We start from the raw sequence: 25,362 nt of genomic DNA, 5'->3' as shown, positions 1-25,362 counted from the left end.
AGGCCACTAGGGGGCGCGCGCAGCAGAGGAGGAGGAAGAATAAAATCTCTATGACAGTAATAATAATGATATTAATATAATATTAAACATACAGTAGAGTCTCACTTATCCAAGCTAAACGGGCCGGCAGAAGCTTGGATAAGCGAATATCTTGGATAATAAGGAGGGATTAAGGAAAAGTCTATTAAACGTCAAATTAGGTTATGATTTTACAAATTAAGCACCAAAACAGCATGTTTTACAACAAATTTGACAGAAAAGCAGTTCAATACACAGTAATGTTATGTTATAATTACTGTATTTACGAATTTAGCACCAAAATATCATTATATATTGAAAACATTGACTACAGAAATGCATTGGATAATCCAGAACATTGGGTAAGTGAGACTCTACTGTAATAATGCATTGTCGAAGGTTTTTATGGCCGGAATCACTGGGTTACTGTGAGTTTTCCAGGCTATATGGCCATGTTCCAGAAGCATTCTCTCCTGACGTTTCGCTCAAATCTGTGGCAGGCATCCTCAGAGGTTGTGAGGTATATTGGAAAACTAGAAAGATAGATGATGTGCAGGCAGGGGAAAGGGGAACATAATAATATTAGTGCAGGAACACACAATAAGCCAAGCCCTCTAGCTTCTTCTTGAAAACCCCAGAGAAGGAGACTGCCACATTCCAAGGCATTATATTCCATGCCAAACAGCTCATATTGTTAGGGAGATTTTCCTAATGTTTCAGTAGAACCTCTTGCATGAACCCATTGCTCCAAGTCTTACCACCTCATCACATTGAGACAGGAAAGCATGGGTGACCGTCCCTTTAAGAGTAGAGACTCTGGAACACCCTCCCCAAGGATCTCAGACAGGCCCCTACATTGGCAGTCTTCAGAAAGAATTTGAAGACCTGGCTGTTCCAATGTGCCTTCCCAGATTAATAGGAAATCTCCAATACCAAGTCCCATAAGCACTTTATTAGAACTAAGATCGCATATCGCACTCTGCACTTGCCCTATAAGCCTTATATATCACCTGTCACATCAGCACTTTTAATCTTGTACCCATTACTCTGGCCCGGCCCAGTTCTATTGTGTTCTAGCGTATTGTTATTGCTTGTGGTTTATACTGTTTTAATTGTTTTAATTTGCCTTTTGTTTTGTATTGCTACATTGTGTGTTGAGGCCTTGGCCTTTGTAAGCCGCATCGAGTCCTTCGGGAGATGCTAGTGGGGTACAAATAAAGTTTAATAATAATAATAATAGAGAATCAGTCCTCTTTAATCCTCAGCAGTCCCTTTGGAGTTCTACCTCCCCATCACACTCACATGTGGAAACCTAAGAGCTGGCAATACATTCATACATCCATCACAAGGTCAGTATTACTTTTTTGTTTTTAATCAGGAAAGACAACAATATCCGAAAGCCAAGAGATCCCTTGCCCTGCCCAAAGCCCCTTATAGTAAAGGAGACTGGCACCAGTTTAAAACCATTGCTTTCCATGGGATCCTATGGTTCTGCATCAAAGCCCCGTAGGAGACGAGTCTGCAATGAAACAAGACATGAAACTTGATGGTTCCCATCCCACCTGTTTTTCAATAGTAAACATGAGAGTAAAACACAATGAGAGGAAGGAGCTCTGAACAGGATTGCTGGCCCATGTGCAGAGTTCCCTCCTTTCAAGACACTTTTGTCTCTTTTCAACCACAGAGGTCTGTGCATGATGACCGGAAGTAGTTTAACACATGTGATGAGCTCCGTGCCTCTCCGTGCTTGAAAAGAGACTGAAGTGTCCTACGACGGGGAAATTTCTCAATATGATAAGATTTTTAGTCTCTGGAGAATCAGAAAACTAAGCTGGCTCTGTCTTCAATATGACATCCTTTCAAATATTTAAACATGGCCCTCGTGTCCTCCTCAGCTTTCTCTTCTCCAAGCTAAACATCCCCTGGTCCCTCAGGACACGTTTCAGCTTGTCCATCTCCTTCTTGAATTGTGCCCAGAACTGGACACAGTATTCCAGTTTGGGTTTCCTTTCGGGAGTGCTTGAGTTGTGTGTTACCGTCTGGCAGGGCATTGGATTAGATGGCCCTTGTGGGAACTCCCAGTTCTAACCTCCTCCTCACATTGATAAATTTCTCCAACATAGGACACTTCAGCCTCTTTTCAAGCATGGAGAGGCACAGAGCTCACCACACAAGTTAAAATTACTTCTGGCAGTCATGCATAGCCCTCCTTGGTTGAAAAGAGGCAGAAGTGTCTTGAAAGGAGGAAACTCCACAATCAACCTCATCACATTGAGAAATTTTCCGCCGATAGGACTCTTCAGCTTATTTTCTAGCATGGAGATCATCACATGTTACAGGGTTGAAAAGAGGCAGAAATGTCCTGAAAGGAGCAAACACTGATCATGGGCCAGCAATCGTGTTCAGAGGTCCTACTTCTTATCACACTTAATTCAAATCTTTACAACTGAAAAACAGGTGGGATGGAAACCATCACAGTTTCCCATCCTGTTTTCATTGCCCAACCATCAGCAATAGTTTTAACCTGGATCACTATCTCTTGTATCCTCTGGGCTTTGATGTAGAACCATAGGATCCCATGGAAAGAAATGGTTTTAAACTGGTGTCAGGCTCCTTAATGTAAAGGGCTTTGGGCTGGGCAAAATCTCTTGGTGTTTGGATATTGTTGTCTCTTCTCATTAAAAACAAAAAAGTAACACTGACCTTGTGATGAATGTAAGATGAATGTATTACCAACTCTTAAGTTTCCACTTAAGAGTGTGATGGGGAGGCAGAATGGGAAATCTTCCTCACCCAGATGGAGGAGATGTCAGGCCTTATGTAACTTGGCCTGGTCTCTAGTAGGCGGTCAAGATGGTTTTGTATGAAATGTAAGTTATACGTGTCTCTTAGTCACAAATCCTCACAGTCAGGAACATCACACAATATTGTTCCAGGTTGGCCTAAGAGGTTTGCTTATTATTTTTCAAAAGATGGACATAATATCACAGGGGTCCCGGAAGCAAGTGGGTGATGGGTAGATGAGATGGAGGAGATGTCGGGCCTTATGTAACTTGGTCTGGTCTCCAGTAGGTGGTTCAGATGGTTTTGTATGAAATGTAAGTTATATGGATCTCTTAGTCACAGATCCTCACACGATATAGTTGCAGGGAACATCGCACGATATAGTTCTAGGTTAGCCCAGGAGATTTGCTTATTATTTTTCAAAAGATGGACATAATATCACAGGGTCCCAGAAGCAAGTGGGTGATGGGTAAAACCTTTGATAGATGTTTGAAAAGAGGACACATTAAGGAGAAAGGGGTAAGCTTGTTGTAGGGGAAAATATTCTTGAATATCAAGGAGTCTGATATGGTGCCTGAATGTTTTGGTTGAATCCCGAATTGCTATAAATCTTTGCTGGAGGATGTTATCAGACTGGCCTCTGACTTTAAGGCAAGAATCCAGCTCAGCCTAGGTTCACTAGAGGCACCTGGTGGGAAATTACCCAGGACATATGGCTGATGCATAAGAGGGAGGGAGTTTATCTTGTTTGTTGAAGAGCCTTGATGCAAGCATAGACCAGCAACTGTACTTCATGCATCAGCCAGACTGGGTATTGTATGTCTTTTTTTCTGTTTACATCTTTATTTGCCCCACTGTAAACATAAATTGCAAATAAATTCCTTTCTGTGCCCTTCAATCACCAATGTGCTTATTGTATCTGAATTCACAAGAATTAATTTGCTATTTGTTTTCGTGGAGACTAGGATACAATTGAGCCATGGATTCACATTGCAAGGAAAAAAATCCACCTAAATATTAGGAAGAACTTCCCTATGGTAACTGTTTGGCAGTGGAGTGCTCTGTCTGGAAATCTGGTGAATCGTTCTCTGGAGGTTTTTAAGTAGAGGCTGGATGGTTATCTGCAGGGAAGGCTTTGATTGCAAAACAGATCTCTCTTAAGAAAAGAACGTATCATGCATACTTATTATGCTGTGTTGTATACAAAAGAAAATCTAATTGATGTTTCTGCTGTAATGCTTCCAATTCACATGTGGTGGAACTGCAAAGCAATTCAACAATTCTAATATAAATTTTTGCAAAAGACATTATAGAAGGAAATGTTTCTCCCAAACCATTCAGTTTATGTTACTAAACGTGTTGGGGAAAACAGCAAAAAGTGTTGCCAAAATGGAATAATTATCTGGCTGGTACATGAATACTTCTTGCCAAATAGTGGAGAAATTGACAGTTCCCGGCAATAGGCAAGTAGTGTAGAAACATCCAGCATGCAGTGATAATGACAAAGCTTTCTACAATTTAGAAAAAGAAATGCAGGTTGAATGGATGAAATGAAATTGTTTAAGATATTTTGGGCATCTGGAAACCTAGTGGTATTCTGGAACTAAAAATACGGGTTTAGGACAGGCATGGACAAACTTTAGCCCTCCAGGTGTTTTGGACTTCAACTCCCACAATTCCTAACAGCCTACTGGATGTTAGGAATTGTGGGAATTGAAGTCCAAAACACCTGGAGGGCTGAAGTTTACTCATGCCTGGTTTAGGAACATGTACCTAAACCTTATTAGGAACAAAGAAAATGTGTTTATACATTTTGCATTTGGTATTTATTTGGGTCTCATATGATTATATGGCATTGAAGAGAACCCTAACGAATAAACGTTTTTTAAATTATTTGTTGCCAAGCCTGTTAAAGAGATAAACAGAGATAAAGTCTCCATGAATATCCTGATGAATATGATGTGATGGCTGTGTGACTCATATAAGATACCTTATATGCAACATAACGAAATAATACTTTACATATAACATTATGGACAAAACTAAGCTGAAGTTCCCAAACAATGCTCATCTGGCGTGAATACTTTGCTATTTATTTTAGGCAATGTTTTAAACTAATACCAAAAGAGACTGCTTCTTCCCACTTAAATATCTTGGAACACCAAGACTTGAAAATACGGAAGTGTTAATTTGATCTGTTTGATAATCATTGCCATAACTTGGGTGACTAGAAGTTGATAAAGATGACCCCAGACATCCAGAATTAACTGACAAGTGACAACTATCTGGAATCCTTCAGTCTAAGAGATTGGTGTGAGGAACTACCCGTTTCACTTTATTTTTTTCGGCCCAAGTGTATTGTAATCAGTGGAATGTTTTTTTGAAAGAACGGGGAATCCACAAGTAGGGAGAATTCCCTTCCTTAGACCCACAACAGCTGTCTTTTGGGCACTTGACAAACAGACAAACACGCATGTTGTTAGATGCATTAATAATTTTTTAAAAAGGAGAACTGTGGTTTCATACCAAGTTTATTTCTTTTTTTTTAATCCTCATTAATCACTTCTTTTGCACAACAACAACCTCAAGTTGACAATGAAATGCATGTGGTAAATTGTAAAAGAATCAGATGAGGCTCTTATTTTAAGAGTGCGAAAAATCCATTCATGACACCATTACACTTCCTTACTGTTCTGCCGATTTGGAAAGGACAAAAAGAATACACACCCGGCATCCTAAGAGTAAATTTTGTGCAAGGCCAACAGCATTCAACCAGACTGTCAGGAGTGAAGAGGAGGAGGGGGATCCATATATGTTGGTACAGCTTTTGCACAGGCATTTGGACACTTTTCCTTAAATACAGCCCTCTTTTAACAGGGAGGCCCTGTTAAGATGCTAATAAAATGCTTCTCATGTGGGAACACTTAAAAGGCTCCCATGAAGGAGAAAGTATCTTATACACATGAGGAAACTGGAAGATGCACAGCTAAGTTCTAACCAAGTTGGTTCTTTGTTCCTTTTGGTTTTAACATCGGGCTTATTTCCAAGAAGTAATAATGGAGGACCCCAGTGGGAACTTATCCACATACCTGCTGCAATAAACTCCAGCATTCTTGGAAACCCTTGTATAAATCACTATTCTTTCCAGCACCCGCCAGTCAATTTTTTCCATGCAATTGTTTGGATTGCAAATTCCAAAATGTTGACAAATGAACAACAAAGCTTGGGCAATTTATTAATGACTTGATTGCATCACAAACCATTTTTCACCTCTGATCTCAATGGCTTTTCAAAATACAGGAGTGGTTTTGGTCTTTCGTGATTATTTGCTTGTGCTAACTGGGAAGTGGCAACAGCTAGATATGTAGCGTAGAGCCAGTTGGGTCAAGCAACCAAGAACAATACTGAGCAGTGAACATTAAAGTATTATCAGGAGTCATCCTACAAGTCTTGAATACTCATGGGTAGTAGCCATTTTCCATTGGGAGAGAGTGTTCAAGATTACAATTCTTGGGAGTGCATGAAACAAAATGTCTCCGTGGCCTTATACTTGAGTACACACACTCACAAACCCCTCTTTTCAACAGTCATGTTGTAATTGGGTGTGAAACACAAAACTGACATGGTCCACATCATGCTCCATTCCTCGTCATTTCCTGGCCTACACACTACATTCTTGATACGTTCAGAGGGCAGAAGAAACCCAAAAACCTTTGTTGACCCCCATTTTAAAAATAGTAGTAGCTGAGCACCTTCAGCTTTGCATTTTGAATGTACTTATAGCACCATCATGACTGCAGGAAGAAAGGGGTTTGCTTCTGCTGCCGACATGTATTTGGGAATAAGCACCGTATTGCAGCAGAAAATGATAATTTTAAAAATACATTAATTAAAAGTGAGATTTTCTATTGATGCAGGGCATATAAAATGTTTTTAAAAGAAAGATAGGGCATTGCAGCAAAAATTCAAATCCTTTTGCCACTGACTGTTGCTCTTAAATAAGTGGGATAGTTTCTGAGCCACAAATCCCTTTGTTTGGCACTGCTAATAATACAGAAGTTTTAACTAGAATTCATCTCCTATTGGCTCAAAACAGCCCTTTCCAATTTGAAAATGGGAACTTGGGAACTAAATTTAGCAAATGTGCAGAACTACCTTCAGGTCCCTAAGTATTGTTTATGTCTTCTCTTTTGTGCCTACAACAAATTACAAGAAAAACAGGTCCTGTTTGGCATTTCCTGTGACAGATAATTTGATTCATAACAATCAAAGCAGCAGGTACACCAGCAGGAACATGAAGGCTATTTGAAGACGATGTCTATGCAGACAGGCATGGAGAGGAATCCAGTCCTGACTCAAGAAATGACACCAGTGGAAGGTGCAAGGAAGGGGGACCAAAATAGCCTGTTCCTGTGCCATTTGTGCCATTCTTTATTCTCCCCCTCCGTTTCTTCCCAGAAAATGGTATTTGTTAGCTGAGAAAGATGTGATCGCTTCTCAGTGGACTGTTTTGGGGATTCTTCTCACCCTGCCCTTTAGGATTTCCCTTCCCCTAAATATTTTGTGTACTTTTGCAAACCTTTTTGTTCCCCCGCACTTGCAGATCCCACCCTTTTAAGTGTGGGTGGTGCTGTTTTGGCCACATAAAGGACACCATCCAGAGAACTAAGTTTGCTATAAGTATGGACTATTTTATTCATACCCCTTCTCCCCTGCTTTCCTTGCTCCACAAGTAAGCAGCATACATTTCAATTCAGATGAAATCCAACAGTATTTTAAAACACAGCAGTATATTCATGACACACCCATTGTCACTAGACAAACTCGTTCCTTGACTTCTCTGATACACTTGATTATACAGCTCCAAAGAATTGCTTTTGCCCATCTTATAACATCAGTAATGTCACAACTGGTGCAGACTTCCACCTGTGAACATGCCTATTTCTTTACCTGATACCATCAGCACACCCTGAGCGAATCCTTTCTTGAATACACTGACAAGGTGATGGGAATAAATATTTGAGTCTTCATTTCAAAATGAGCACCAAAGGTTGCCTAAGGTCCAGTCCATACATACAACCAAGTTCATAATTTGACACATGACAGAACAACCATTTGTATGTGCATAGGCCAGCCTCCCCAAAATGGTGCCTTCCAAATATTTTGGACTAGAACTTCCATCAGATGGGCAGTGGCCAAGGATCATGGGAGCCCAAATCATCTGGAAGAGGTTCTAGTTTGGGAAAATTTAGCACCAATCATCTTGGATCTAACATCACAGAATGTCTATGCCATCCAAAACAATGGTTGCAAAGAAGCTGGCTCACCTTGCTCAAATACCAGTCTTTACATAGAGCAGATGTGGGAAACCAATGCCCCCTCCAAATGTTGCACAGGTTCTCCATTATTATGGATTATAAGAACCAGCCCCACAATGCCCAATGGAACTGACTCTTGAGAAAGTTTAGAGGTGCATCATCTTCCAGTGCCATCTCTGAGCTGATGGCACAAAATCAAGGCCAATGGGGCCTCATTCAATATACAGATTTGAACTGACGAGAGAGAACTAGGCTGAAGCAGCCATAGAAGACAAGATTGGTGACAACAGGGTTAGGAAATGGAAGGAAGCCTCTACAGAGAGTAAGATACCATTGTATAATGGAAGCTCACCTTTGCCTTTTCTACTGTTATAAAGGCCAGTCTGCACTATCCAGTTCTTAAGATGCAAGTATCAGCTTCTTGTGGAATTTTCCCCACGCAACTGTCCCTGATCCTCTTATCTTTCTAATTTCCAACTTGATTTCTCCTGACTTTGTTTATTTTTGGATCTGGATTACTCCCTAATATCTCTGGTTCTCTTTTCAAGTGCAACTTCTCAACTGCTCCAGCAAGGAATGGGCCTCAATGAGGTCTCAATATTCAGATTGAATCCAATTTTCTGATTTGAAATGTCCAAAGCAGAGACTGGCTTTGTACAGAGCATAATTCAAACATAGGAGCATTTACCCTTATCTGCACCTCAAGTGGTATAGCTCATATTCAAGTTCCTTCACCTCACCGAGAACTAGTCTTAGTACTTTCTGCCTTAACTTCTGCTTGACTCTAAAAATGCTTCCCATCTCACTATGGATAACTACTGGAAGGAATTGAGTGTTTGAGCCTGTGCTCTTTAGCATAACATTTCCAGCTGTCGTCACCATGAGCATCATCATCAGTCATTGTCACCATATTAAAAAATGAAACAGAAAGTACAGCAAAAAGTCTGAATTACACACCGAGCAAACACCCAGCACCACAGCAAGTAAAGACATTGTTAACATCTTGCAGTCGTTTTTTAGAGGTTCCGCCAAAGGACGGGAGCACCGGTGACCGCTTCCATTTCGTACACACACAAACTCTATTTTTTTTCTCCTTTAAAATTTCCTTAAATAATTTTATTTAAACATTTTAAAACGTTATCATTACTATAGTATGGATGAGATGGTTCTGCATTATACACAGGGTGATTATTATCTAAGATGGTGGCTATCTAGAAACGGCTACATCCGAATTCAAACCCGATCTGTCTTTCGTGACCTATGACTTTATCACAACCCTGATGGACTCTTTGACCTGTTCCACCTTCCTTGAAATCACATCAAATATTTCTGTGTTCCATGGTGGCCCTTCTCTTTGGATACAAAGCTTTTTCCTAATGCTCTTGCATCTATTTAAGTGGAAGGCAGAATCCATACCGGGAAAGATGCCACCTGACTTCCAGTAAATTTTTGTCTGCATCTTCACTAGGCCAACTGGTTGTGTATTCATCTGCTTCCCTGATCCATCTAGAAACACTTCCTGAAAATAATTCTTTGAGCTTTCCGCTTTTTGCACAACATTTACTCTCCTGCCCTGTAACCCAAGACTATTTTAATTCCAGAAAACATACATTTTTACTGCCAGTTGAATCTAAAAGGTTAACAGGAAACCATTATTCTGACATGGCCACCTTCTCTTAAACAACCCCCTTAAATGCTCTGTTTTGTCTTTTAGGTGAGGCAGCCCTGAATCCCAAAGAGTACTAAAGCAGTTTGCACACATACAAAAACCCTCTTACTACCAAAGTAGGCACAAAATATAGAGGAGAGGGTTGGGGGTGATGGTGAGAGCATCCACAAAGTGTCAACATAAAGCCTTGCAAGATGGGTCCCTATGTCATAAATCCCTTACCCTGGGGCATGAGAAGGCATGACCGCAAAGATCAGAATCATGGTAGATTTAAGAACTGCAAGAGACAGGGAAAGATACCAGATCTATGTGAGGTAAAACCTACTCAAGATTCATATATCTTTGGAGACTGACAGCAGAATACATTTTGGTGATCCAAAATTTAGGCACTGTCCCTGTTAGAGATCAAACAAAACCAAGGTGGACCTACGCCCAATATAGGTTGGATATAATTAAGTCAACTTAAACAAGGACTTCCTGGGTCAATAATTGTCTTTCAACCTTCCAATACCTATCTTAAAAAGGGAATAGTGACTAGATGATTATCGTAGACAATAGATTTATACTGCAATCTCCTGATTAATGAGAGGGATATCTGAGAAATAAAATTTTCCAATACCCAGGGCTTCCACAGTTCTCTGTTAGTCAGCATAATAATAGCCAAAATAGCATGATGGGGAAGCATGACCAAAATTTGAAGAGTTCTCAAGGCAATGGAAACATTCTGTGCTAAGTTGCTAGACTACAGATATTCTTCTGACCGTCTTAGTTATTAGCACAGTTATCATAGTGGAGCACAAAGGATTCCTTAAGTAGTAGCCTCATAGGTGTTGATGGGCTTGGTGACTTATTATTAGGACTGAAAACGTAGTAAGACAGGAAATGTTGCTGAGTCCAACTGATACTATTCTACATCTAAAAGGTCTGATACATCAACTAAGAAAGCAGTGGTCCCACCACCTTTGCACTCTGCACTTCTCGAATCCTTTCCCTCTACAAAGCTAAGAAGATGAGCCACAGATATATCATAGGTAGCTCACCACAGAGTTCTCCTGAGCTCTGAGGGATTTCACCATCATACCCTCCAGAACATAGCCAATCTCTTTTGACTTACAACAAAGGAAGGTTGAGACTACTTATTACTTGGATGGAAAACCATCAGGAAATCCTAGGGATCTCAAAGTAAAGCTAGGAAAGAAACCTACCATCAGTCAAGAGTTGACCATACAAGGGTCTTACTATAATTTCCTATGCAGGACCACTGGATGTTAAATTGTGAAATATAATTGACTAAGTAGTGCTTAGTGGGAAATTACAGATCCAGGAGGTGTCACGGTTTCGCCTAAAACCCACCAGTCAGGCTAACCTGCATCCTTGATCCAAAGTGGAGTGAATACCAGTTGATTCTGCCATATATTTACTCCTGTCTCTCTCTCTCTCTTTTTTTTGTAAAAGAATGGAAGGAAAGCAGGGTCAACCCTAGTTAGTACTTGCATGAGAGTCTGCCAATCTATACCAGATGCCATAGGCTATAATTCAGAGGGACAAACTGGCAAAACCACTTCTGAGTATCCCTTGCCTAAGAAAACCCTATGAAATTCATGGTGTTGCCATAACTCAACAAATGACTTGAAGGCACAGACAGACTCTAAAAGGGATCTGCTCTCTACATTGCTGTTTTAAGTGTCTTGTTGTCTCTTCTGTGAAACTAACACCCAAACCCTATCCTTCAACCATGAATGCTGAGATGCAGTTCTATGCACACATAAACACACACAGATGTAATCCCTCTCAAACTCAACAGAACCTACTTTTATGTTACCATGTCTAGAGTACAGAAACCAATAGTATGGGGACTCTCTACTCCCCATACAAGACCTAGTTATTTATTATAACCAGCGTTCATCTGCTATATATGACAGGCAAGACAGTTTGTAATATTGTCTTCTAATGTCCTCACTGTTCTGCATCCCCAGTGATTGACAATTGTTATTTACCTGCCCTACAACTCTGATTGAACTATAGGCCAAAGAAAGAAGTCACATTATTTCTGAGCTGGAACTTCTAATGGCTGGAGTTAAAACAAAAAGTTTGTGAGTTTAAATGTCAGAATACATGCACCACAAAGGACAGTTGGGAATGGAATACCTACAGTAGAGTTTCACTTATCCAACACTCGCTTATCCAACGTTCTGGATTATCCAACACATTTTTGTAGTCAATGTTTACAATACATCGTGATATTTTGGTGCTAAATTCATAAATACAGTAATTACTACATAGCATTACTGTGTATTGAACTACTTTTTCTGTCAAATTTGTTGTATAACATGATGTTTTGATGCTTAATTTGTAAAATCATAATCTAATTTGATGTTTAATAGGCTTTTCCTTAATCCCTCCTTATTATCCAACATATTTGCTTATCCAACGTTCTGCCAGCCCGTTTATGTTGGATATGTGAGACTCTACTGTATTTCCAAATAGCTGTGTTTTTCTGAAGTAAGTACAGAAGCAGAAGGAAGATCCTTTCCTGACTCTGGCTTCTTTTTAATTGGGAGTAGGGACTAAATGTATATGTATTGTTTAAGATCTTTTTATTGCATCGGAAATAGAGGTACTGAAAAAACTGAAGTGGAATCTGACCTGTGTTTGAGTTTTTGTTGTTGTTGGTGATATTCTTTTTCAAACTACTGTAGCAATCTATTGTCGAAGACTTTCATGGACGAAATCACTGGGTTGCTGTGAGTCTTTTGGGCTGTATGACCATATTCTAGAACATGGTCTGGAACATGGTCATACAGCCCGAAAGACTCACAGCAATCTACTGTTGCAATCTTATATAGAAATATTGAAATGTAGAAATATTGAAATCTCTTCAGTTTATAAAATGGAATTTATATTGTGAATGAAAACTGTGTGATATAAGTAATCAAATCCCCACTCAGCCATAGAAACCCATGGGCAAGTAAGTCATTCTGTCTTTGCCTTGGACAGATGCAAAGCCAACTCTTCCCAAGCCAAGAAAACTCAATGATAGGGTCATTATACTATAGCTTAAAAGCACATATCAACAATAATATCCACAACTGATATTCTTTTTGTTGGTTCTCTTGAAATAGTTTGGTCTTAGAAACAATGGCAGGCTTCATTTTTACAGTTCATGCCATTGTTTTGTTTGCTTTCTGATCAGTGCACTAAACCATTCCAATTTCCTACTTTTGTGAACACACCCTGTTTTGCTGTAATTTTTATTATTTTATTTTTTAGGATCACAGAAGATGGTGCCATGCATGTAGTTCGACATTTAAAGGGGAATACATTTCAAATTAAATTTAATAAAATAAACAGTACATTGGCTCAAACAGTTTTCAACCAGTCAAGGATTCTGCTCTGATCGCCACTGCCAGCGATCCACAAAGCTGACCCCACAACCAATTTCTGGGAGGAACGACTGTTGGTCCAATTTTTCATTGCTTTTGGACTTACATCTTTGGATCTTCACAAAACAGACATACCTCTCTTTCATTATGGGAACTATCAGAGACGGTTAAAGAGTTCAACAAACGGAAAGAAAGTAAGTCCTAGGACTATCACTCAGATGCAACTCCTGAAACACCTCTGTCAAGTTCCTTCCAGCTTTTGAGGGAAGATGCTGTTGATAACTGCAACTGGCATTATTGAACTAAAATCTCACAATGGTTTTTGTCATTGTGAAGCCATACAACTTTTTCTGATATGAGTGGCAAAACAAATAAAAAGTTGAGGCCAGAAATGATACATTTTGTTTAATATGGAATCTGGGTTTGATCACATGCCTGATTCTGTTTTAGCCAATAACCCTGAAGAGTTATCTTCTGAAAATAAAATCTCATGCCGGGATGATTAGATCTGAGACTAAACAAGGCAGGGTAGCAAATGTTGTCTGCTGTGCTTTTCCTTTGTGTATTTCTCCTAGCTCTGGGCTGCTAAGGGAATTCACCATCACCTCCAAACCAGCCAACCTACAACCAACACTAATATAAGAGACACTTTCTAACCAAATTCATCCATCATCCCACCTGCTTTTCTGGTTCTCCAGAAAGCCACAAACCTCCTTGTGTTCATAGCAAGGTAGTCAACCTAAATATACCCCTGAAACTACAGTCATCAGAGAGTCTCAGCCAAATCCTCGTTTGACTGGGTGCGGACAAAACGCTTGCCTGCAAATATAACCATTGCTCTCTTTTTGCACTTCAAAAACATAGATGTATGCCTTAAAAGAAAAACCCACCGTGTGATGTGTGAAACTGTCCCTGTAGCCTTTCTCAGCAAGGAAAGATTCCCCTTTGTCCGATCCCACATTGTTACTTGGCTTGGGACAAATAGCAGGAGTAGTGAATGGTTCATAGAGAACGACACTGCTGAATGCATTCGATGCATCGCCTTAATTATTGTGCATTCGTATTAAGCATTCCCTTTTTCATTTCTGAAGAAGAGCCCAAAGAGAAGCTGGTTTATGGATTCTATATTTAATGAGTGTGTCTGTGAACTAGTTGCTATTCTGCTGAGAGGTCCCTATGAAACCCCATAAGTTAAGGAGACAGAGAGGGAAGAGAAAGAGGGAGGGAGATGTAGCTGAGTACACCGGAGGAAAGGAGGGAGGACAAGGGGAAGGAAATGGCAATGGAGAAATCAGATGTCGCCTCGTCTAGATTAAAAAAAAAAGGTGTTGGGATTTGTTTGTTAGTTATTAGGAAGCAGGTGCTAGTTGTATAGAAAAGCCCTTTATCCAGAAATCTCTTCCCGCTGCTCCTTGTTCCTGCGCACCTCAGCTCCATGCAGTTCCTGAAAGACACAGAAATGAGAACATTAGTGTAAAGAAGTGTGTTTTTATTTTGATTTATAGATGTTAAGTTTAATTTCGTTTTAAAAAGTCATGTTTAGCTATGTTTAAAAGGGTATTTAGTTACCAGTGCGTGGGGGATGGTAACCAGCTCAGCATTCTGAGGCAGGTTGCCATGGTAACGAGGGCGGAGCCAACGGCTGTTTGGAGAAAAAGGAGGGAATGTTTTAAAAAAACAGTTGAGTCTGTGATTTTAGTCACAGGGAAGACACTGGTTCCAAGTTAGGGAAACCAGGGAAGCTCAGAACTCTAGTTGTGTCTTATTAAGCAAGTTAGGTGACTTGTTTAGGTTTAGTCTTAGAGTCTGAGTGGTAAGGGGAAGCAATCCCAGTTAGATCCAAAGTGATCAGTTGATATCTTTGCAACCATTATCTAAGTGCCTTTAAAGAAGTTACTGTAACCACTAAGCTCTGTGCCTGAAATTAACTTGTTATTGTTTTTTTTTATCCAAGCCTCTGTCACACATATTTTTGAGCTAAGTAATGCTACCATCTGAAGTGAATAAAAAAAGAAAGATAAAACAAAATTCCCCTCTGCCTGAGATCTCCACAATCGGTGGCAGCGATAAGATTATAAAAAAAATTCCTCTCTGCCCCACATCAACACAATTAGTCGTGGAAATCCTATATGGTAAGAGTGGCCACACTCAGAGCACCAAAGTTCAATTCCACCCCTTTCAGCTCCAAAAGGAGCAACAAAAATAATATTATGTCCCTCCCAATACATTTTGTAGCTACTGAGGGGTACTTCTGTGGGAGAAGTGATGTTGGAAACAACTATTTTTAAATGTCTTGAGTCTGTGTTTCAGCTGGAAAAATAGAGGGCATTGTTGGTTTGGTGGGGAGGAAGATTCAGGGCATCTACCTAGGATCACAATGGATCTCTCCAATACTGATTCCCATCCTTCCTGTATGGAAAGACGAAGGAGAGATGGGCCGAAATTAACAAAATGAAGTTCAACAAGGACAAATGCAAGATACTTCACTTAGGCAGAAAAAATGAAATGCAAAGATACAGAATGGGGGGTGATGCCTGGCTTCACAGCAGTACGTGTGAAAAAGATCTTGGAGTCCTTGTGGACAACAAGTTAAACATGAGCCTACAATGTGATGCAGCGGCGAAAAAAGCCAATGGGATTTTGGCCTGCATCAATAGGGGTATAGCGTCTAGATCCAGGGAAGTCATGCTCCCCCTCTATTCTGCCTTGGTCAGACCACACCTGGAATACTGTGTCCAATTTTAGGCACCGCAGATGAAGGGAGATGTTGACAAGCTGGAAAGCGTCCAGAGGAGGGAGACTAAAAGGATAAAAGGTCTGGAGAACAAGCCCAATGAGGAGTGGCTTAAAGAACTGGGTAAGTTTAGCCTGCAGAAGAGAAGGCTGAGAGGAGACATGAGCCACGTACAATGTGAGGGGCAGTCATAGGGAGGAGGGAGCAAGCTTGTTTTCTGCTGCCCTGCAGACTAGGACGCGGAACAATGGCTTCAAACTACAGGAAAGGAGATTCCACCTCAACATCAGGAAGAACTTCCTCACTGTGAGGGCTGTTCGGTAGTGGAACTCTCTCCCCCAGACTGTGGTGGAGGCTTTTAAGCAGAGGCTGGATGGCCATCTGTCGGGGGTGCTTTGAATGAAATTTTCCTGCTTCTTGCAGGGGGTTGGACTGGATGGCCCATGAGGTCTCTTCCAACTCTACGATTCTATGATTCTAATTGCAGGTGGCTTGGTGAACTACCCAATTAATAACCACAATCCTAGTCCAAATGGTGGTAATTGCTTGTTTTGTATGGAATACGTCTTGCTACAAGACTATTCCATCTTCTAGAGACCAGTGAACTCTAGAAGATGCTACATAGCCTTGTAGCATCCTAAAAGCTAACATTCATTATACCGAAGATAGAATCAAATGTGTCCATGATGGATCTCTTGTGAGTTGCTTTTTAATTTCAAGACATATTATTTAAGTCCAGCAAAATTATCTTTCTCTTCTTCTCCTCCTCCCTATTTAAAATGCTATGTGGCGTTATTGCACTTTAATATTACCATGAGACCAGCTTAGCACTCTCCTAATTTTTTTAAATAATAATAATAATAATAATAATAATAATAATAATAATAATACTTTAATTATATACCGCTCTATCTCCCCAGAGGGACTCAGGGAGGTTTCCAAAGGTGCAAAACATCATACAAAACTTAACACAACAATGATGCATCAATTAAAAATACAACAATTTCAGTTAAAACGAGAGTCACAATCAGTGTCTTCAATCAGGGGAGCAGTAATCATTAGTCAGGGCATAGTCCATTTTTAGAGACAGGTAAGAACCCTAGGAGCCCCGATGGTGAAGTGTGTTAAAGCACTGAGCTGCTGAACTTGCAGACCGAAAGGTCCCAGGTTCAAACCCGGGGAGCGGAGTGAGTGCCTGCTGTTAGCTCCAGCTTCTGCCAATCTAGCAGTTCGAAAACATGCAAATGTGAGTAGATCAATAGGTGGGAAGGTAACAGTGCTCCATGCAGTCATGCCGGCCACATGACCTTGGAGGTGTCTACGGACAATGCTGGCTCTTCGGCTTAGAAATGGAGATGAGCACCAACCCCCAGAGTCAGACATGACTGGACTTAACGTCAGGGGAAACCTTTACCTTTACTTTTTAAGAACTTACGCATCTATCTTAGGGCCAGGAGATAGATGGTATACCAAGGTCTGATATGAGTAATGAGACTAATCTTGGTCAAAAACCTGCCTAAACCACCAGGTTTTTAGTTCCTTACAGAAGGTGGGTAAAGTAGGGGTCTGTCTGATATCTTGGAGAGCCAAGAAGCCATGACGAACAGCACCCAAAAGAATGGAGGTGATATTTACATAAGTGGTAAAACTCAGCAATATCCAGAAAGGAATATTATTTGAAGTGACACTTGCTTAGTCCCATCTAATAGAGCAACCAGTTTGTAGGGAACTGGTGAAAGTGCACAACAGTGTTGGCTTGTGGTTACCTGCCTCACCCATGATAGGAACTGAGCTGGCGTGTTTGCCATATCATGGGTGACGCTGGGAATGTGTCCTGCCAGGATTAAACAGGAGTGAATTCCTAGGGCTTGCCTTCTCACGGAGTCGCTCTCTCAAGGCAGCTAGGTGAGCTTCGCGGATCTCCTTGCTCAGCTCCATCTTGTAGTTGAGCTTCTCCTCAGCCAGCCGGCTGAAGTTGTTGTTCTCTTCCAAAGCCTTGTGCAGCACCTCCCGCTCGTGCTCTCGCTTCTCCGCCAGTTGCTTCAGCACTTGGGCCTCCTGGCTCTACAATGAAACCAGCAGAACAGATTGCATTATAGAAACGCAGAACTTGAATCTGAGAACAGTTCTGCCGCTCTCCCTGGGCACATCTATCTACAGTGACAACTTCGCTCACTTCTGAGCTAGAATAGCTTAAATTGGTTTCGGTGTGCAGATGGTTTGATTGACCTCTATGGAACTGGTTTGAGGCCCAGGGGATGATAATATTGTTGGCTAGAAATGCCTAAGCGTTTAATCCATGTGTAAAATACAGTTCTGATGGACATGTGACAAACATCTGGGGAATGACTGAGAGGGTATGATGAAATACCTGAAGGGACTGTAGAAATGTATGAGTCATAATCATGTGCGATGTATGACTAGAGGTTGCATCATTCATTTGTCCCTTAGTGAAGACGTCACCAGGTGGCTGTAAAAGGAGACTGGAATGCTGACTCTTTCAGTCTTCGTATGACCTCTCTTTGTGATCTCTTTGTGTGCCTTCTGTACCTGTGACTATCTTGCTGTATGTCACTGCTAAGTGAATCTCATCTTGTAAGTACAAGCCTGATTGTGGATCGATGACTCCTGAATTGTACTGATGTAAATAGTGGAACTATTGAATATTAAAGCCTCCTGTTTTGGATGAACAACGGAATCTGTGAGTTTATTAAACAGTATGCAGGAAGGTCAAAAGTAATAATTGAACTCTGCTAAAAAAACTGATTAGCTATACTCTGCTGTGAATGGACTCTGCTATCTTTGCTTGTACTGTGGTGTTTGTTTGTCCAGTTTGCAGCATTTGTGAGTGGAAAACTAAACCATGTACCAGCATCCAGTGAGAAATACTAATAATAATACAATGAGACTTTGTTTATATTCTGTCCTATCTCCTCAAGGGAGATGCAACCAAAATATGCATGTGCACATCAGCAAAGTGCTTCAGATAGCTACAAAGCTATTTGTATTCTGCAAGGCTGTTTCACCCTATGATGTAGTTTACATTTGAGTGCACTATTAATACATTTCAGTCTTCCTTTCAGACTTTCACCCAACATTGGTTGTCTTGGTATAAATACAGTAGAGTCTCACTTATCCAACACTCGCTTATCCAACATTCTGGATTATCCAATGCATTTTTATAGTCAATGTTTTCAATACATCGTGATATTCTGGTGCTAAATTCGTAAATACAGTAATTACTACATAGCATTACTGTGTATTGAACTACTTTTTCTGTCAAATTTGTTGTATAACATGATGTTTTGGTGCTTAATTTGTAAAATCATAACCTAATTTAATGTTTAATAGGCTTTTCTTTAATCTCTCCTTATTATCCAACATATTCGCTTATCCAACGTTCTACCGGCCCATTTATGTTGGATAAGTGAGACTCTACTGTATACATTTAGGTCTTCCTTTCAGACTGTCACCCAACATTGGTTGTCTTGGTTTAAATAGCTGCAATGCTATTGCCACTGCACTTTTATGCTATCTCCAAGCTGCATTAAATGGTCAGTGTAGATGGGACCCCTGTTGAAGGACAACCTCTGGAGAACAGAATTAGGATACCACCTGCAGCTGACCTATCAGAGAAAGCAGCTGAGGAAACTGCACAGTCTCCACGTCCATGGACCCAGCAGAGACAGTCAATTAATCTCCAAAAAACAGAAAGAGCACTCAAATATAGGCAAAAGGCTGCCTTGGCCACATCTCACTTTGGAAATAGTTGTCTACTTTCCAGCTAGTGTGTCCATGGGTGGCCTATTGACTCTGCTTGATCTTTTGTGTGAATCCTGGGTTTTTTCCCCCACAGAACTGGGATTTCTTCTGATCAAACCTTGCAAAGAAAACCTTGTGACCAGTTCACTAGAATTTGGAAATGTTCTATTCTTAATCAGTTTCATAAGGTTTTCTTAGTCAATGAGAACTCAGAAGTGGCTTTGCCAGTTCTTTGCTCTGAAATATACCCTATAGGACAGGCATGGGCAAACTTGAGCCTTCCAGGTATTTTGGACTTCAACTCCCACAATTCCTCACCACCTACTGGCTGTTAGAAATTGTAGGAGTTGAAGTCTCAAACACTTGGAGAGCCCAAGTTTGCCCATGATTTTCCTATAGGAACAGGTATGAGTTGCAGTCTCGTATCCAAGTACTATCCAAGTACTAGGCCGGGCTGTGGCGCAGGCTGGTTAGCAGCCAGCTGCAACAAATCACTCTGACCAAGCGGTCATGAGTTCGAGGCCTGCCCATGCCTGTGTCTGTCTCTGTTCTATGTTATGGGATTGAATGTTTATTTATTTATTTACAGTATTTATATTCCGCCCTTCTCACCCCGAAGGAGACTCAGGGTGGATCACATTACACATATAAGGCAAACATTCCATGCCTTAACATAGAACAAAGAAGACAAACACAGGATCCGAGCTGGCCTTGAACTCATGACCTCTTGGTCAGAGTGATTTGTTTCAGCTGGTTGCAGCAGGCTGCTCACCAGCCTGCGCCACAGCCCGGGCCTATGTGCAATGTGATCCACCCTCAGTCCCCTTCGGGGTGAGAAGGGCGGAGTATAAATACTGTAAATAATAAATATCCAGGGCTGAGCCTACTTAGCTTCCAAGATCAAACAGAACCTGGTGCATTTAGGGGTGTGGGAATATGGGCTGACTGTCCTCCAAACCATGGAAGAGTGACTGCTCTCTTTCCCCCTTCTGCAGCATAAGACTTTAGCCTTAGCAGTGGTTCAGGCCAGGGTGGGCCTTGGACTGCCCAGCTGGCCATTCCTGGACAACTGACCGCCTGCCTTACCTTCCTCCTCTCCTCGGCGGCCTCCAGCCTCTTCTGCAGCTCCTCCAGGGACAGGTCCCTCTTCTTGGGGGGAGAGGAGAGAACGGGGCTCTCCGGGGAGAGATCCGAAGGGGACTTCAGGATCACCTCAAAGCTCTGGCCGGAAGCCCTCTTGTCCAGCTGCTTCACCTCCATATCTGTGTCGGAGAAGCACAGGCACCAACATGAAACCATAGCATCGGAAATATCAATCTGATTTTTTTGGTAATATTATAAACTTTAGCTGTTGAAAAAGTTTAAATCGATTCCCAGGAGTAGTGCAGGATAATTTTCTGCCGAGGAAACTGTGTGGAGAATAATAGCCCAGTGTAGAACTATTAATTCCTGTGCTCAAAAAGGCCATAAAACTGTTGTTTTCAATGCAAATAAACCATGCACAAATTTGACACCGAACAAATCAGTTCCAGCTTTTTTCTGCAGATTTGTCTTCGCCTGCTCTAGAGACTAAGGCCCCATCTACACTGCCATATAAAATCCAGATTATTTATTTATTATTTATTTATTTACATCACTTTTACCCCGCCTTTCTCTCCGAGGGGACTCAAAGCGGCTTACAGTAAATAGGCAAAAATTCAATGCCTAAAAACAATGTAAAAACAACAATTCATATAAAACAGATGCCATTAAAAATAAAATCACATTATATAAAATTCCAAGCATGTCCAAGATTAAAATCCATTCATCCAGAATCCTCAATAAGTCTTCGTACGGGTCATGTAAAGTCCATGTTCTCATTCATTAAAAGCTTGCGTGCACAACCATGTCTTTAATTTATTTATTTATTTATTTCAATTATTTATACCCCGCCCTTCTCACCCGAGGGGACTCAGGGCGGCTTACAAGTGGCAATTGATGCTGTTACACTGATATACAATAAACTAAAATGATTAAAACAGTTAAAACAGTCATAAAATAGTCATAAAATACAATATACAAAGTTTAAAACAATGCAAAGTGCTTATGCCATTCATCCACCAGACGTTATACCAGAGCCGTAATTCAGACTGCGTCGAAGCCAACACATGCTTATTCTTCAAATGCCTGCGTACATAGCCAGGTCTTCAGTTTTTTTCTGAACCCCAAAAGGGATGGGGCCTGCCGAATGTCACAGGGGAGGGAGTTCCACAGCCGGGGAGCCACCACCGAGAAGGCCCTGTCTCTCGTCCCCACCCGCCGTGCCTGTGAGGCGGGTGGGACCGAGAGCAGGGCCTCTCCAGAAGATCTTAAGGTTCTTGTGGGCTCATAGGGGAAGATATGTTCGGACAGGTAAATTGGACCAGAACCGTTTAGGGCTTTGTAGGCCAAGACCAGCATTTTGAATTGGGCTCGGTAGCATATCGGCAACCAGTGGAGCTGGCTTAACAAGGGAGTAGTATGCTCCCTGTAAGCCGCCCCAGTTAACAATCTGGCTGCCGCCTGTTGTACTAATTGGAGCTTCCGGGCCGTCTTTAAAGGCAGCCCCACGTAGAGCGCGTTGCAGTAATCCAGCCGGGATGTGACCAGAGCGTGGATCACCGTGGCCAAGTCAGACTTCCCAAGGTACGGGCACAGCTGGCGCACAAGTCTGAGTTGTGCGAAGGCTCTCCTGGCCTTTCCTGAAGCCTAGGAGAGTTGGTATCTGCCTTATGTTGCTGGGGAGGGTGTTCCAGATTATCTGCTTTGAACTGGATTATATGGCAGTGTAGACTCTGGCTCCTCCCACACAGCCATATAACCCAGAATACCAAGGCAGATAATCCACAATATCTGCTTTGAACGGCATTATCTGAGTCCACACTGCCATGTAATCCATTTCAATGTGAATTTATACAGCTGTGTGGAAGGAGCCTTTATGGTTTTTAACTATGAATATGCTTTAATGGATTTTAACTGTACATTTTTAAAATACTGTTTATATTCAATTCTGTTTTAATGTTTGCATGATATTTGTATATTTTAAATTGTATGAAAATGCTTTTATGTTAAGCTGCTTTGAGTCTCCTTCAGGAGAGATTGTTGTAGTTTGGCAAGCATCAGAGGATTTTTCTGAATGTTCAGAGGATGAGCGGGATGATGGGTTTCAAAGTGAGGAGTCTGTGAGTGTTTGGAGGGAATTGCAGGCAGACAAGGCTGTTGTTTTAGATTCTTCAGCTCATTCCCAGGCAACAGGGAAAAATAAAAGTACCAGTTCCCCTGAGAAAAGGCCTTGGGAAGATGAGGAGTTTTCAAGGGAGAATAGATTAGACCTGAGGACATAGGGTGTGAAAACTCAGCAAACTAGATATTCTCAGAGGCTTCGAGATAAGACCTTGAGGTCCAGATGTGTGAGGCATGATGTCATGAGTGCCTTGGAGGGCTTAAATTAAGTGGGTTGTTTTCAGGCCTTTCAGAGGATACAACGTTGCTAAAGGAGATTGGTCTCCTCTTAAGTTCTTGGTTCATGTATTGCCAAGATTCCTGTTTCATGTTCCTTTTTATGCCTGTGTATCTTTGGAGAATTTACCTTGGAGAAGTTCCTGTTTTATGTTCATGGATATACCTTTGGATTATTTCTATGATTTTGAATTCCTTGGTTTTGTGTACTAACCAGGCCTTTTTGGATTACTGCTACTGAACTCTAATTTCTGTGAGAATTGCATTTTATATCTTTACTGACTCTTTTGTATTTTGCCTTTTCCCTTTTAGATACTTTCTTTAATAAACATTCTTTTTTGAATTACTGGACTTTGGTGTGGTGTTGGATGAAAGGGTATTCCAGTGCTGGAGTGCAACAGAGGTAAAGTGGGGCATAAATAAATAAATGAATACATATTATAATAATAATAATATATCTGATTTGATAATCTGGATTATATGGAAGCATAGAAGGAGCCTAGGACACAATGGAGTAGTGGATTCAAATTGCAGGAAAAGAGATTAGTGGAGATGGGGAAGCTTCCTGATGGTAAAAACCATTCAACTGTGGGGTTGGGTGGAGAATGGAGTTGAAGTTATTAAGAGTTTGCGGTGAGATGCCATCAGTATGTTAATGACAGCCATCCTTCTCCTTTTCAGCAGGGACAGCTGGGGCTTTGCAAGGTCTGGACCACAGCCTGGATGCCGTAATACATTGGATGAAGGCCGACACACTAAAGCCGAATCCTGTTAAGTTGGAGGCCCAGTGGACTAGTATGGGAGATTGCAGCCCAAGCGTGTGCCAGGCTCCCTGCATGCACGTTGCTTTATTACAGTCAGCAGACCATGAAAGCAGCGTGTTAAATACATTTTAAGACAGAGCCTTGAGGCATTCAGGTCGACGTTATACAAATAAATCAGGTTAAGTCAAATCTATAGATTTAAAAATGTAATATACTCAATCAGATAGGCAAGGATAATCTGTTTAAAACAGCCAGGTTTTTATAATTTTGCCATATTTAAAGTGAGCAATTTGTCAGACCACTGGAGCAGAAAAACCACAAGGTATTCAGGAAATGCTGCATTATGGGGTGTGCAAGATCTCCCTTGTCGCGTAGTAAAAACTACAGGGGGAAACTACATGTGATGTGGTTTTGATTTCATAATTATCACAGGGGCTAAAACAAGCTTTCTTTGGAGCACTTTGAAACTCTTGGGAAGCAATGTCCACTAACCTCTCTTTGGGTCTGTGGGTAAGAGATAGGAGAAAGATAAGCCTCCCAAATCGATTTTGCAAGCCACTGCCTTCATCCAAGGTGATTGGAAGAAAGCCAGCAATGTCTTGGACACCAGGGATTTGGGATAAAGCATTAGGTGGCAGCAGAGCCAGAACTGGATATTGTTATAGATCAGCCAAAAGCTGATGGTTTCACTAATGGTTTAGAGAGGATTGTAGGCTTTCCTGTGGCACAAAGTGATGAGGGCTCAAGTCTGGGAAATTCAGGTTTGGGAAATGATATTTCTCTCTGTGAGAAAACTGGCTCAGAAAGTGCAAGGCCTCAAGGCTAGTTCGAGGAGCCAGAAGTAGTAACAGCAGATAAGGAATTAAGTGAAGAGCTGAGTGATAAGGAAGGTTCCCAGGAGAAATTACATGTAGTTACGGAGATCAACAAAAGTCTTCATTTACAAATCAGAGCCAAAAATAGATTATGCTGGGCTGAGAGATTATGTGGGAAAGCCGGGGGAAAAATTCACAGGAGAGGTAATGCTTTCATGGGTGGCTACTAAACAACAACTTGTTTACCTTAAAGTCAGTTTAGGCAACACTGCACTGGAGTGAGAAGCTAAGCCTGAGTTCTCTTGTTCTTGGTCAAGTCAAGCCTTGGTTTTGGGTTTTAATCCTAGAAGTTTTCATGTTCCTATTCATGTACTCCTGCTCAAGTTTTACTAATTATGCATTTTTGTATAATTATGGACTTATGCTGTACCTGTAATTTCTGGCTGTTCCTGGACCTTACCATCTCTGGAACTTTATGAGACATTTGGATTATTGTTTAGTTATCAGCCAAAAGCTGATAACTAAACACATTATTCGTACAATGTGTTGCTAAACCATTTTGGATTATATAGTTTCCTTTCTTATTCCTGCTTTTTAATATGCTTTTTATGTGTTTTACAATAAACTGTTTTCTTATA

The 25,362-nt window shown here is 41.1% G+C and overlaps 1 protein-coding gene and 1 long non-coding RNA gene across 3 annotated transcripts in view; one reads left to right on the top strand and one right to left on the bottom strand.

Moving 5' to 3' along the window:
* The first annotated feature begins 180 nt into the window (after positions 1–180).
* LOC134298549 (uncharacterized) lies at positions 181–25,362 on the top strand. 2 transcript variants are annotated; one of them, XR_010005664.1, is made up of 3 exons: positions 181–3,613; positions 23,458–23,548; positions 23,827–25,362. It is a non-coding gene; the product is annotated as an uncharacterized LOC134298549 (long non-coding RNA). The 2 variants fall into 2 exon arrangements; XR_010005663.1 differs by having other exon boundaries at positions 181–3,618.
* The window catches only part of stmn3 (stathmin 3), a 40,518-nt gene continuing 20,471 nt past the window's right edge, over positions 5,316–25,362 (bottom strand). Inside the window, exons 3-5 of the mRNA XM_062979101.1 lie at positions 20,755–20,930; positions 17,779–17,970; positions 5,316–14,616 (exon numbers count right to left, since the gene is read on the bottom strand). Coding sequence (XP_062835171.1) covers positions 14,557–14,616; positions 17,779–17,970; positions 20,755–20,930 — 428 coding nt within the window. The 3' untranslated portion in view covers positions 5,316–14,556. The remainder of the gene's footprint in view (positions 14,617–17,778; positions 17,971–20,754; positions 20,931–25,362) is intronic.

Source organism: Anolis carolinensis, chromosome 4, assembly GCF_035594765.1.
Source record: "Anolis carolinensis isolate JA03-04 chromosome 4, rAnoCar3.1.pri, whole genome shotgun sequence".
NCBI classification, from domain to species: domain Eukaryota; kingdom Metazoa; phylum Chordata; class Lepidosauria; order Squamata; family Dactyloidae; genus Anolis; species Anolis carolinensis.
Note: the sequence above shows the minus strand (reverse complement) of the source record. Positions and strands in the feature narration are given on the sequence as shown.